Source organism: Dasypus novemcinctus, chromosome 10 (genome assembly GCF_030445035.2).
Source record: "Dasypus novemcinctus isolate mDasNov1 chromosome 10, mDasNov1.1.hap2, whole genome shotgun sequence".
NCBI lineage: Eukaryota > Metazoa > Chordata > Mammalia > Cingulata > Dasypodidae > Dasypus > Dasypus novemcinctus.
The window spans coordinates 44,599,719-44,612,271 of record NC_080682.1 but is presented as its reverse complement, the minus strand read 5'-3'; the positions used below and the strand labels follow the sequence as shown (position 1 = coordinate 44,612,271).

Here is a 12,553-nt window from a genome sequence, read left to right as displayed (position 1 = left end):
TGGGGCGCTAACAATGAAAGTGGAAAAAGGTGGGGCGGGGGCACCCACGGCCCACTTACCCTGTGGCCTTGAGCAAGCTCTCACCCCTCGCTGTTGGGACTTGGGATAAGCGATCTCTGAGGCCTCGGGGTCAGAAGGGGCGGGCATTTGCCGCTGCAGCCGGGGTCAGATCTGGAGCGTCTCGGTTCTCCTCCGGTGGCTCTTGTCAGCTCCAGTTTTACCAAATCCAGGCCTCCGGGCTCATCCTTCCCCAGCTCCCACCCCCCACCCCCAAAACCTACGCTCCAAAAAAGGCGCTCGCGCGCCCCCCTCAACTCGTGCGATTTCTCAGGGCTCCCTCGCCCCAGTCTCTCCCTAACTGAGCAAAAGCTTCTCTCTCCAAACTTGGCGAAACCATCCAAAGTGGGGGCTGGCGCTCCTTCCCCACCCACGGGGGGCGGGGCGGGCGGAGAGGCCGCGGAGGCTTTAGGAGGTGGAACGGGGGTCCCGACGCGGTCAGGGCACACGCGGGCCACGCGGCACATAAAGGGCCCCTGGTCTCGCCGAGGCCGCCGCGGCCCGTGACCCACCAGGGCCGTGTGCCCCCTCGTCCGAGGCTTCGCGGCCGGGAAGGGAACTGGGGCCAGAGCGCGGGCGTCCCAGCAAGGAAAGCGGACGGCCCCGGCTGAGGAGCCCAAGGAGGGGGCCGAGGGCGAGGGCGGAAAGCTGGGGCTGGGGCGGAGGGGGCCCGAGACCCGGGCCCGGGGGCCGGGAGTGCACAGACGGGAGGGCGGCCTGGGGCCGGGAGACCCCGGGCTCGAAAGACGGGGTCTGGGAGAACCCGGAGGCTGAAGGCGGAGCGCGCCCGCGGGGCGCGGGGAGGGCGCCCTGCCCTCCCGGGGCAGGCAGAGGGCAGCAGCGCGGGGGCGCCAGGCGGGCGCCGAGGCGGGAGGCCGGGGTCGGGCGGCGCGGAATTGAGGGGAGGGGGCGGGGCGGGTGCTTCCCCCGGGTGGGGAGGCGGGGAGGGGGCGGGGACCCATGTGACCGGCTCAGACCGGTTCTGGAGACAAAAGGGGCCGCAGCGGCCCGGGAGCAGGACCGGCCTGGCGCGGGAGGGAGCGAAGCAGAGCAGGCAGCGAGCGAGTGAGCGCGCGGGTCCGCGGGACCCTGGGGACCCGCGGCTTTCTTGGCCCCTAACCTCCTCGGCGGCTGCCGACTTGGGGGCTGGAGGCGGGGGTGGGGGTCCTAGCCGATTCCCGGGCTCAAGGCATCCCCCAGGGATAAGCCTTCCGACTGTGCGCCCCCAAGTCCTCCCAACGCGGTCACGTTAGCCGCCTGACCCTTTGGGCCCGTAAACGGGGAAAGTAGGGGTGGGAGGGCTGTGCACGCGGCCCCCAGTGTTGGAAGGAGATTGGCGGAAGGGGGTGGCTCTGACCAGTGCTCTCGCCTCAGGATGCAGCACCGAGGCTTCCTCCTCCTCGCCCTCCTCGCCCTGCTGGCGCTCACCTCCGCGGTGGCCAAAAAGAAAGGTGATATGGGGGGTGGGGTGGGGGTGGGGATTGGAGGGCTGGGGAAGGCCAGTGAGACCCTACGACCTCCGGGTTGGCCGCCTGGGTTCCGAAACTGGAACCCCATAAAGGGGGTCCTCGAGTGAGTACCCCTGTGCCCCGCGTCCTGACCCCTGTTCCCCGCGCAGACAAGGTGAAGAAGGGCGGCCCGGGGAGCGAGTGCGGGGAGTGGAGCTGGGGGCCCTGCACCCCCAGCAGCAAGGACTGCGGCGTGGGTTTCCGCGAGGGCACGTGCGGGGCCCAGACTCAGCGTATCCGGTGCAGGGTGCCGTGCAACTGGAAGAAGGAGTTTGGAGGTGAGGTGGGGAGCCGGCGGAGGGCAGGAAAGGGGGGGGCGCAGCCTCTCTGAAGCCTGGCAGGCAGGTAGAAGGGAGGCCACAGGCCGCCCGACCCCTGACCTCAGGCACTCTCCCGCCAGCGGACTGCAAGTACAAGTTTGAGAGCTGGGGGGCGTGTGATGGGGGCACAGGCACCAAAGCCCGCCAAGGCACCCTGAAGAAGGCGCGGTACAACGCCCAGTGCCAGGAGACCATCCGGGTGACCAAGCCCTGCACCCCCAAGACCAAAGCCAAGGCCAAAGGTCAGCGAAGGGGGTTGGTGGAGGGCAGCGGTTAAGCCTGAAGTTTTGAGTCCTGGCCTTCGGGAGTGACTTCTTGACGTCTCTGGACACAATTATTCCATCTAGAAAGGAAATCTTGGGGACGGGGCAGCTCGTAGGAGGTGCTGGGGGGAAATGTTAAATTCTCCCTGGCCCAAGTAAGGACAAACTCACACTGTTCTTGTTGGAGCACTTGGCTTAGGTGCAGGGACATTGTCCTGGGAGGACTTGGGTTTGTTCTCCCTGCAGCTGGAGGAACATTTAGGGTGCTCAGCCCTTCCTAGTTGACCGTACTTCACACACACATTCACTCATACACACACACATACACGCACACCCCTCCATCCCTTCACTGCAGAGCAGAGGTGCATCTGCCCACTTCTTAGATGGGGAAGCTGAGGCTTTTGTTCCGGGCTGAGGGTGTAATCTGGACTGGAACTCAGTTCTTCTGCCCTCAGGTGAAAATTTAGGGTGGGGGTGGAGATTGTCCAGCATGGTACTCGCTGCCCCACACACACACCAGTTTCCGGATCAGCTCATCCCAAGCCACTAGAGGGCAGAACTTTTTTTGCTCTCCCAGGTGTGGTATGAACAAAGGGGCCTCTCTGGGGTTGTCCTAACTCTGCTAACACAATATTTCTTTCTTGTTTTGCAGCTAAAAAAGGGAAGGGAAAGGACTAGAGGCCACGCCTGATGCCAAGCCTGGCCCAACCCTTCCTTCCTGCAGGCCCGAGATATAACCCACCAGTGCCTTTTTCTATTCATTAGCTTTATCGTGCCCCCATCCCACCCCCAGCACCTGGAGAAGGGAGGATCATGGGATTCTGGGAAACTTGAGCCTCCCTGCCAAAGAGATTTGATTCTTTCTCCCACTTTATTCTTCCCCGCAATGATGCAGTTACAAAGAAACAAATAAACCATTTTTCCCCAATAAAAGCTGCTTTTTTTTTCCTTTAATATATAAAAGCCCCTTCCCAGGGAGTTTGCTGTGGAAATCTGTTTGGGGCGGGAAATGAGGAGAAAGACAAGGCTGAAGGGGCTGTTGGCTTTAAGGGGGTTGGGAGCTCAGCAGTGAGCGTTCCCCAGAGCTCATGGAAAAAGCAGAAAGTTTATGAAAATTTCTTCCAGGGACCCGTACTGACACCTGAAAGCCACTCCCCCTCCCTCACCCCCCAGGCTCCTCCTAAGCCTTACAGTCTTCTGGGGCCACATCAAGGCTGAAGGGAGGGAACCTGGAAGACAAACCAAAACCCAGTCCACCTCCGTGCCCCCCCGGTCAAAGGCCTTTTGGTCCAGCTCACTGCCAGCCCGGAGGGTTCTACCCACTGGGGAGAGTAAAGATGGGGGTTGCCCGTCTGCCTTGCCCACTGTCCCTCAGGCCCACTCTGCTTCCCTTGGGACCCAGGCCTCCCTCACCCGGCAGGAGATGAAGAGGTTGGAAGGGGCAGACGGGACACTGCCCACCGGGGCCCCAGCCTGACGATGCGTGGGCCTCGGACGAGCCCTCCTGAGGGTGGGGGAGCTCTTCAGAGAGAGACTGCTCTTGAGCCAGCCTTGGACCCCAAGAAGGAGACCCCGGATCCCTGAGTGTGAATCCCTGACCTCCCGACTGGTGAGGACGGTGGGGGGGGAGGGGAGGCGCCCCAGAGCCCACTCCGCCTGGCCTCCAGTGTGCCCCCACCAACCAGAGCCTGACGGTGGTTTTCTGACCCTGCAGTGGGTTTTGTGGTGAAGGGGCTGAGACTACATGCAGGGGGCAGGGAGGGGCAGAAAGCACCGATTAGAGCAGAATGGGGGACCCCACCCGTCCACCACCCTTTCCCAAGGACTGGTTCTGCCCCTCCCAAGGGGGGAACCTGGGCTTTTGATCCCCCACCCCACTGTCCACCCTTTCAGCGGTGCTGAGGGTGGGGCACGGTGGGGCAGGCCCACCCAGGTCTGTGCCCCCAGCTCCCTGAGACAGGCAGCAGAGGCTGGCCAGGCACTCGCAGTTCACAGCCCCGGGCTGGGCCGCCTGGGCTGGAGCAAACAGACGTCTCGTCTCTTGAATGCAGCCGGAGCCTCCTCTCGAGCCTCCTGGTGTCTTCAGCAGCTCGGTTCTCCTCTTCGGCCAATGTGAACATGGAGGGGTGCCCTCAGCTCTCTCCCCCACCGTGGGTGGACCACGTGACCACACCTACGGCACCCAGGTCTGCCTACCTGGCAGTGCCGATGTTCCGATACTGGCAGAGCAGCAGGTGCCTGAAGGTCTTTTTGAAAGTGGCATTGCAGAGGGCGTAGCAGGCGGGGTTGATGGTGCTGTTGACGTAGCAGAGCCAGTAGCCAATGGACCACACGGTGTCAGGGATGCAGCTATCGCAGAAGGTGTTCACCAGGACCATGACGTTGTAGGGCGTCCAGGTGAGGATGAAGGCCAGCAGGATGGCAAAGATGGTCCGCGTCACCTTGCGCTCCCGGGCCGCCATCTGCCGCTTCTTGCGTACCTGGTTGCGGGCGATGCTGGCAAACTTGCGGGCCACGTTGGCCGCCGGGCGCATGCCGGCTGGCGTGGCGGGCACGATCTCGATCGCCGTCACACACTCGTTGCCCGTCTGCTTTGTCACAATCTGGATCTTGGACCATCTGGAGGCCGGGTTGAGGGCCCGTGGCTGTAGGGCAGGGGCAGGCGTGGCAGGCGTGGTAGCCTCTATGGTCGACAGCTCTGTGGGCGGTCGTTCCTTGGTGTTCTGGGTGGCGCTGCCTGAGCTGGACTCATTGGAAATGTCCTTCTCAGCCACTGGGCGTGGCGGGGGTGGCAGGGCTGGTGGCGGGGCCTCTTCTAGCTTCCCATTGTGCAACTCCTCTCGCGCAGCCTCCCCTGGCGGGGGCTTCTTGAGACTCTGCTTCATCAGGGGGCTCTTCAGGAAAGCCAAGGTCTTGGCTTTCTTCTCCTTGGGGCCTTCAGGCCGGTGCTTGTGAACCCGGCTGCGACTGGCCAGGGAGATGTGGATGTAGAGGACTGTCATGATGACCACAGGCAGGTAGAAGGCAGCGATGGCTGTGCCGAAGGTCACCGCTGGGTTGGACAGGAACTGGATGAAGCACTGGTTGTCAGGCACTGTCCGCTTGCCCACCACAAACTGCCAGAACAAGATGGCGGGCGCCCAGAGCACAAAGGACAGGACCCAGGCAGCGGCGATCATGAGGCCTGCCATTTTGGTGGTGCGTCGGGCCGGGTAGGTGAGGGGCTTGGTGACGCAGAAGTACCGGTCAAAGCTGATGATGAGCAGGTTCATGACGGAGGCATTGCTCACCACGTAGTCCAGGGCCAGCCACAGGTCACAGACCACGGCTCCCAGCGGCCAGTAGCCCTTGATGATGTACACGGTGTAGAGGTTCATGGAGAAAGCGCCGATGATGAGGTCGGCACACGCCAGGCTGAAGAGAAAGTAGTTGTTGACTGTCTGCAGCTGCCTGTTGACCTTGATGGACAGCATCACCAAGATGTTGCCCACGACAGTCACCAGGCTCAGCGAGCCCGTCACTGTGGCGATGAACACCATCTCCACTGTCTCGTAGCGGTTATGGGTTGACGTGACCAGGCGCACAGACTGGTTGCCCGAGCTGCCGTTGACTGGTGTGAAGTTCGCCATCCTGGTTGGCAGCGGGGGTGGGGTGGGGGCAATGTCTGGAGGAGGCGGGAGAGAGAAAAGGGGTGAGCAGTTGAAGTGGACTGGGGACATAAATGAGAGGGTGGTTAACTGGAGTCAAGGCGAGAGAGGAACAGCAGCCTGCGGAACTTTAGAGAACTCTGTCACATACTCCACGTTTGTTCATTCATCCAACTTTTGCTGAGCAACTACTTTGTGTCAAGCACCGTTTTAGGTGCTGGGGTTACAGCAGCGAATGAGACAGGCAGTCTCCATGCTCATGGAACTTATTGTCTGGTTGGGGGGAGACATACAAACGCGTGAAAGGACAGTAAAATGTGCAAGAAAGAAAATAAGGCAGGGATCACCCTGCATAGTGAAGACAGAGGACAGGCTGGGAATGGTTCCATGCTGGATGAGAGGCAAAACCTCTCCTTCTCCTGGGAGGTAATCTGGAAAATGACAAGGAAGCAGCCGCAGGAATGCTTCAACAGCAGCAGCAAAGTTCTGTGGAGGGGGCTGGGGTGGGGTACGGGCGGGGCCCAGGAAGGGAGCCGGAAATAGGGGGGGAGATCAACACAGGGGCCCTGGCCCAAGGTGCCCAGTTCCTTCAAGACCTGCAGCTCTCCCATCCCTCCCCAGGCACTGGGGACAAGGGTTATCAGTGGTGCAAGAAGACAGATTAGTGGTTAACATTTACTGTCTGCCACGTGCCAGGCAGACATTTAATATTTATTTTTAAATGTAGGCATTCTATATTTTAAAAATAAATATTAACTCATTTAATCCTCAAAAGCTATGAAGTAGATACCATTATTTTTTACGACTTATAGATAGGGAAACTGAGGCACAGAGATATTATGTAACCTCTCCTTGTCCTTAAGTTGCTGGCTGGGGTGAGTTGGGGGGGGGGGGTGGAGCATCCCCTAGTGAAGGTATCTGCAGAGGGAGGCCCAGAGAGCTCCAGGGACCTGACCTGGGGAAGGCTGCACAGCAGAGAGGGCCAGGCAAGAGAGGCTCAGGGAAGCACTTACCACTGTGGCACCCCCTCCCTGGGGCTCTCCCTGAGCCCCAGGGCAGCAGAGGGGAGGGGCCGTGCAGGGGAGCTAGAGTCTCTGGCTCCTTGGGCTCCCCGGGACTGAGACCCACAGGGAATCAGAAACTCAGGGGACCCATCGGCTGAGAAAGGACACACAGGCTTCCCGGGTGCCAGGTCAGACCTGTGGCTGGAACCCAAGGGGTTAAAGGAGTGTCCCAGAGGGAAAGCGAGGAGCTGTGGCCAGCCCCTCCGAGGTGGCGCCCTGCCTCCCACAGCACACAACGCCCCTTGCCGAGCTTGGCCTCCTTCCCACCGGGCTCCTCCCCAGCTCTCCTCCCCTCTTCCTCTTCCAGACACGTGAGGGAGGCCCACGCCCCGGGCGCCGAGCCAGGGCAGCCGCTCAGCCCAGCCTCCTTCACACCCGCCAACACGCGCACCATTACGCACACGCACACGGGCCCGGCACAGCCACACCAGCCCAGCAGCACGTCGTGGCATACTCAGTGTGTGAGAGAGAAGAGGAAGGAGGGAGCAGCGGCGGCGGGGAGGGAAGGAAGGAGCACCCACCCAGCGGCCTGGGCTGCAGGGTCTAGCTTTGTGGCCTTACCCCAGCCACCTCGCCTTTCTATGCCTCTCTTTCTTATTTGCAAAATCGAAAGGATTCCTGTCCTGAGACAACCTCCAGAGCAGCTATGGGGATGTGCACTTGAACTCCATGTCAAGCAAGTACCAGGCTGACCCAAGCCTGGCCCCCGTCCCCAACTCCATCATCACAACCAAATGCCTCCTGGCCTGGTAGTTCAAGCTCACCTGTTTCAAACCCTTGGTTCACAGGAGGAGAGGCTCAGAGAGGGGTGGTGCCATCCCCAAGGTCACAGGATAAGTCAAGGGCAAAGACCAGTCACCACTCCCTCCTGGGCTCTCGGGCCGCCCTTTTCAGTTCTGGGAGCCTCGGAATGGAAACTCGGTGTCACTCTGAGCTGAGAGGGCAGGAGGGCCCGGCATGGCGAGGCTGCGCCCCCCCACACACACACACAAGGCAGGCACAGGTGAGCCAGGGCAGGTAGGCCAGCCCCAGCCTCTCAGCCTCTCAGAGTCAGGACACAGGTCAGGGGGATAGAAAAAGGGCTGGATGGGGTCAAGTGGACAAATGTGAAAAACAGAATAGCTCTGGTTTATTGAGTGTTAACTGTGAGTCAGGAATCCCTCTGAGCTTTTTATATAATCAGGTTTAATTCTTACAATAGCCTGAAAAGGTAGGTACTCTTAGTATCCTCATCTGTTAACTTGCCGCAAAGCATCCAGTTTGTAAGTAGGGGCAGGCGCGTGTTTAGAATCCGGAAGCTGGGTTCTTAATCCCAAGGGCTACGCTTACAGTTGAATTGCAGCCTCTGCTCCCAGGCTCAAAACCACACAACCAGGGGCCAGGCAAGTGTGGCCTGGGGACGGTGCTCTCTCATTCCCTGACTGTCCCCGTTAGCCTTCTTAGAAGAGAAGCATCTCTTCCCTGAACCTCCCCGCCCTGCTGAGCCAAGACAAAGGAGTAGCGGGAGGAGTCCAATTCGGCTGTGGGCCCTCTAGGGAGCTGCCACCTGCAGCCAGGGAGAAGCAAGGGACCTCCCGGCCCCGCCCCAGCCGTCTCCCTGGACTCCTCCGGGGTCACAGGCAGACATTCCGGACTCAGTCTCCTCTGGAGCGTTTTCGGGGGTTCCGCGCCGCCTAGCACCTGGGGAGGCAAGCAGCCCCACCGCGGGCTGTGCGCGCCACTAGATGGCAATGTCGCTCCCCGGGTGCCTGTTCCGGACCAAGAACGCGCGGCCACTGTTTGCTACGGACCCCACTTCCAACACTCCCGCGCGCCCACAAGAACCCCCCGGCAGAGTCTTTTCCGGCAGGAACGTGGGACCCACTTCCAGGCTCCACCCGAGATCGCCCAGGAGCTGTCCTCGGGTCCGCCGCCGGGTTCAATGGTGGGAAAGTTTAGGGCGCCCGGATTCCACCCGACACCCGGCGAGGGACGTGTGGGTGGGAACACTAGTGCAGGTTCTGTTTGTGTGTGATTACGGGGGAGCGCGAGTAGACGCTAGTAGCTGCCTGCATGTGCGTGTGTGTGCGCACGGACACGCCTGGGTACCAGTGCGCCCGTGTGCTCGTGAGCATGCCCGCGCCATGTCGACACGTGCCATGTGCATGCGTTTGCGTGCCGGGGGTGCTGCGGCCTGGGGACGCACAGGGCTCGGGTGTCTCTGTACCTTTGGACTTGCGTACACGAGCAAATGCGGGGCCAGCACTGTGTGACCCGCCACGTTCCACAGGCCTCTGCCGGGAAACTCAGCCAAGACAGGCCTTCGCTGCCTGCCGGAGCGGGAAGAGTCGCGGCAGGAGCCGAGGTTGCGCCCAGTCTATGGGTGGGGAAGGGTCGTAGTGCAGGAAGGCGAGGCAGTCCTACACTTCGGTCGGTGATGGGACCCCCATGACCTTGGGGCATCATCTTAGTTGGTCGCCTAGGGATGTCCGCGTTCCCAACCCTGCGACCCGTCGTCCCAGCCTTGGATTGACTTCTGTCGAGGGGCTGCTCCGAGAGTCGCCTGACCAAGCCTTGCGGGGACGCGGGGTTCAGTGCAGCGTGCGGCTGCTCTCTGGCCTATTATCGGCACAGCGCGCCCAGGCTTCCGGCAGGAGAGCGCCAGCCACGCACCGGCCGCGCTTGGGTCAGGCAAATTTAAGATTCCTCGCTTTCCTCACTTCTCACTCGGTACCCGGCAGGAGAGGAACCGTCTGGCCCGAGCTGCGAGAGTGGGCGCCTCGCTCCTCAAGCCCTGGGCTTGGGCCGGCTCCCGGGCCCAGCTAGAGGCTCCACTCTCCGTCGTGGTCGACGGGGCCCTGGCTCTCCAGGGCCTGCCCCCACCACCACCCAGCCCCGAGTACGCAGTTCCTGCCGCCGCTGGGCGTGGGCACAGAGCTTCCCCCAGTCCTCGCCGCCCCCTGGCCCGGACGAGACTAAAGTGGGTGCATCGGCCGCGGTGGAGTGGTTTGGGGCACGGGTCCTCGATTCTTAGGAGTTCTTTCCAGGGCCGGGGAAGGTTGTGGCGCCTGGATATGTCCCTGGGGCGGGAGAGGAGACCAGGAGTTCAGGGAAGGGAGAAGGCGCACAGGGGATTCGGCACCGAAATTGCACCCGATGCTTCCGCCATGGCTCGGCTCCGGAGCCTGGGCAACAGCGGGGATCGTCCTGGAGTGGGGGAGGGATGCCAGGATAGGGCAGGGGTGTTTTCTCTCGGGGTTCAAGGTCGCTACTGGAGGACCCCATGGGCCGGAGTAGGCTGGCGGCGCCGAGAGGGTGGGGGTGGGTGGGAGATGAGACCGGCGGGAAAAAGCCTCTTTGGGGCTCCAGCGCCCGGCGCCCTGCGGAGCTGCCAGTGGGAGGGCTGGAGTGCGGGGTCCCGCCCCCGACGGCTGCTCCCGGCTCCATGGAGGCTGTGAATGGACACCCTCCGACCTCCGGAGCGCCCATCCTTTCCCAGAGGCGCACCTGGAGAAGCCTCCGAGAGACCCCAGGCCTTTTTGCCTGGGAGACCCCCGCCCCGAGCTCTCTGTAGTGCCCAGCTCCGCGCTCGTCCCCGAAGTCCTGGGGCCCTGTCCCAGAAGGAACCACCTGCAGAGAGCCTCAGAGGGTCCTAGAGCCCTGCGTCCTCCCCCCCCCCCCAACAGAGCCCCCCGCCCCCGCGCCGCTGCGGAGACACTTACCGCCGCCTCCGCCCCGCTCCCCTCTCACCGGACAGACGGCGGGACAGACGCGCTGCCCCGTGGGCCGGCGGGCGGGGCGGGCGGCCGGGGCGCGGGCCGGGGGCGGGGACGGGGTGCCGAGGGGCGGCCCCTGCTCCGCCCGCAGCTCCCGGCGCTGTGGCTCCGACTCGCGCTCACGCTCGCACTTTTCCCCGAGCCGCGTGATGTCACGGGGAAGCAGCCAATCGTGGTGGGGCCGCGCCGCCGCCCCGGGCCGGGCACCCAGCGGCGACGCATGGGGGGCACGACCCGGGCGTCGGGGACCCCAGCCGCTCGGGCCCCTCCCGGGAGCCGGCCCGCAGCTCCCGGCGCGAGCACCGTGGGGGCGCCGCCCACGGCAGCCAGCGCTGCTTAGCGGGGGGCGCTGCCCTCCGGAGAGGGGAGGGGGTGTCCGCGTTGTCATGGGGACGCGGCGCCCCCTCGCGGGCTGGGTACGGCGCTAGCAGCGCGGTCTGGCTGCGCGGCTCGCCTCGGCCTTGACCACGCACTGGGAAACCCCCGAGGTGGTCTCGCCTCTCCCCATCTCGTCTCCTACGTGGATGGCGTTTGGCCGCGGAGGCGCGGGTGTCTGACCCCAAAGGGAGGTTATGAGTGGGGTCGGCGCTGCTGCGGTGGTCCCGTCGGGGCCCAGGCTCGGGAATTTCCAGCCGGGTGTTACCCGCCCGCAGCCGGAGGGGAGGGGCGTCGTCGGGGCCTGGAAAGAAGCAGGAGAACCACGACAGGCGAGGGACCTCGAGGAAGAGAGGGGCTCGCCCCCCTCCGACGACACCCGCCCCCACCCGGCCGCGTTCCCCGCTCCCGCGCAGCCGGCCCTCCCGGCGCCGGGATAGGATGCGCCCGCCGCGGCTCGGAGGGCGAGTTCTCCGCTGCCCGAGGTCATCTGAGGCGGGGCCCGGAACGAGACCCCGGAGGGCGCGCTGCCGGACTGCGGGAACCCGCCGGGCCGGAGCCCCCGAACTCGGCCTTGCTTGGGGCGGGGCGGAAGGACTGGGCGTCGGCGGCGCCGAGCGCGGGCGGCTTCAGCACCTCGGAGAGCTCCGCCCGCCTCGGGCGGCGGCTGGACCCTCCCGCCTCCGCGCCCCCGGGCCGGCGCGCTTCTGCCTCCCCCGGACAGGGCCTCTCCCGGGGTCGGCGGGGGCCGGCTCGCCCCTCTGCGCTCAGGCTCCGAGGCCTAGCACCCCAGACTCTGAGCGCAAACACCCGATTAACCTTAGGACGGCTGGTTCCTTCTCTTGGAAAAAACAACTCAAGGCCCGCCCCTCCTCCACCCTCCCTCAGGGGCCGGGCGGGGGGCTGCGGGAGGGAAGGGGAGGAGGAAAGGGGTGGAGGCGGGGCGGCAGCGAAGAGGCTGCAGGAGCTGCCAGAGTAGGGGCGGCAGCGTGAGCGAGAGCCAGTGCTGTGGAGCTCCTGCCCTTGAGGTGTTCTCACGGGTGAAGGCGGAGGAAGAGGTCCGACACCACAGTCCCGAGGGCGAAAGCTGGGGCTAGCCAGGGCTGCGGTCTTCCGAGTGAGAAGCCGTCGTCCCTTACAGAAATGATCTGTTCTTCTGTAACCCTCATAACCGAGGGGGAAAGAAACGCTATTGTACTTGTCCCCATTTCACAGATGAGGAAAACAAGCTCAGCTGGTGCATGTGACAGATGACAGTCCTGCATGTGTTTCACTTTGCCAGATCCCTCCTAGGGTCCAGCAGAGGTGGTGCTCTGAGGAGAGTGGAAGGGTGTGTGTGGTGGGGGGAGGCCAGATCCTTACACTGGTCAGGGTGGCAAAGAAGGAGGAGAGGCCACAGAAACCACAAGTGCCCTGAGTTTAACCCAGAAGTGGTCAGGGGAAGCTGCTCCTGTTTCTTCACAATTCCTGCTTTGGGGTGGGCCCTTTGGTCTCTACCCCCCACTCCCACAGAGTTTGGAACCAGGGGCCCTGGTTTATTCTCTTCTCTGCCTCTGACCGTAAG

At 63.4% G+C, this 12,553-nt stretch overlaps 2 protein-coding genes across 4 annotated transcripts; one reads left to right on the top strand and one right to left on the bottom strand.

The window, feature by feature from the left end:
- The first annotated feature begins 453 nt into the window (after window positions 1-453).
- Window positions 454-3,100, top strand: MDK (midkine). Of its 3 annotated transcripts, none has more exons than XM_071218062.1 (5): window positions 454-472; window positions 1,432-1,508; window positions 1,676-1,843; window positions 1,951-2,127; window positions 2,801-3,100. In XM_071218062.1, the coding sequence occupies exons 2-5, from the start codon at window positions 1,433-1,435 to the stop codon at window positions 2,824-2,826; spliced, it is 447 nt and encodes a 148-aa protein (XP_071074163.1). In that variant the 5' UTR covers window positions 454-472; window position 1,432; the 3' UTR covers window positions 2,827-3,100. The 3 variants fall into 3 exon arrangements, with proteins under 3 accessions (XP_071074163.1, XP_004457961.1, XP_058161427.1); XM_004457904.4 differs by lacking the exon at window positions 454-472 and adding an exon at window positions 1,015-1,122 and having other exon boundaries at window positions 1,966-2,127; XM_058305444.2 differs by lacking the exon at window positions 454-472 and adding an exon at window positions 1,015-1,122.
- Window positions 3,066-10,637, bottom strand: CHRM4 (cholinergic receptor muscarinic 4). Its single transcript, XM_004457906.3, has 2 exons — window positions 10,561-10,637; window positions 3,066-5,812 (listed from the first exon to the last, which is right to left on the bottom strand). The coding sequence occupies exon 2, from the start codon at window positions 5,775-5,777 to the stop codon at window positions 4,341-4,343; it is 1,437 nt and encodes a 478-aa protein (XP_004457963.1). The 5' UTR covers window positions 5,778-5,812; window positions 10,561-10,637; the 3' UTR covers window positions 3,066-4,340.
- Window positions 10,638-12,553: the final 1,916 nt, after the last annotated feature.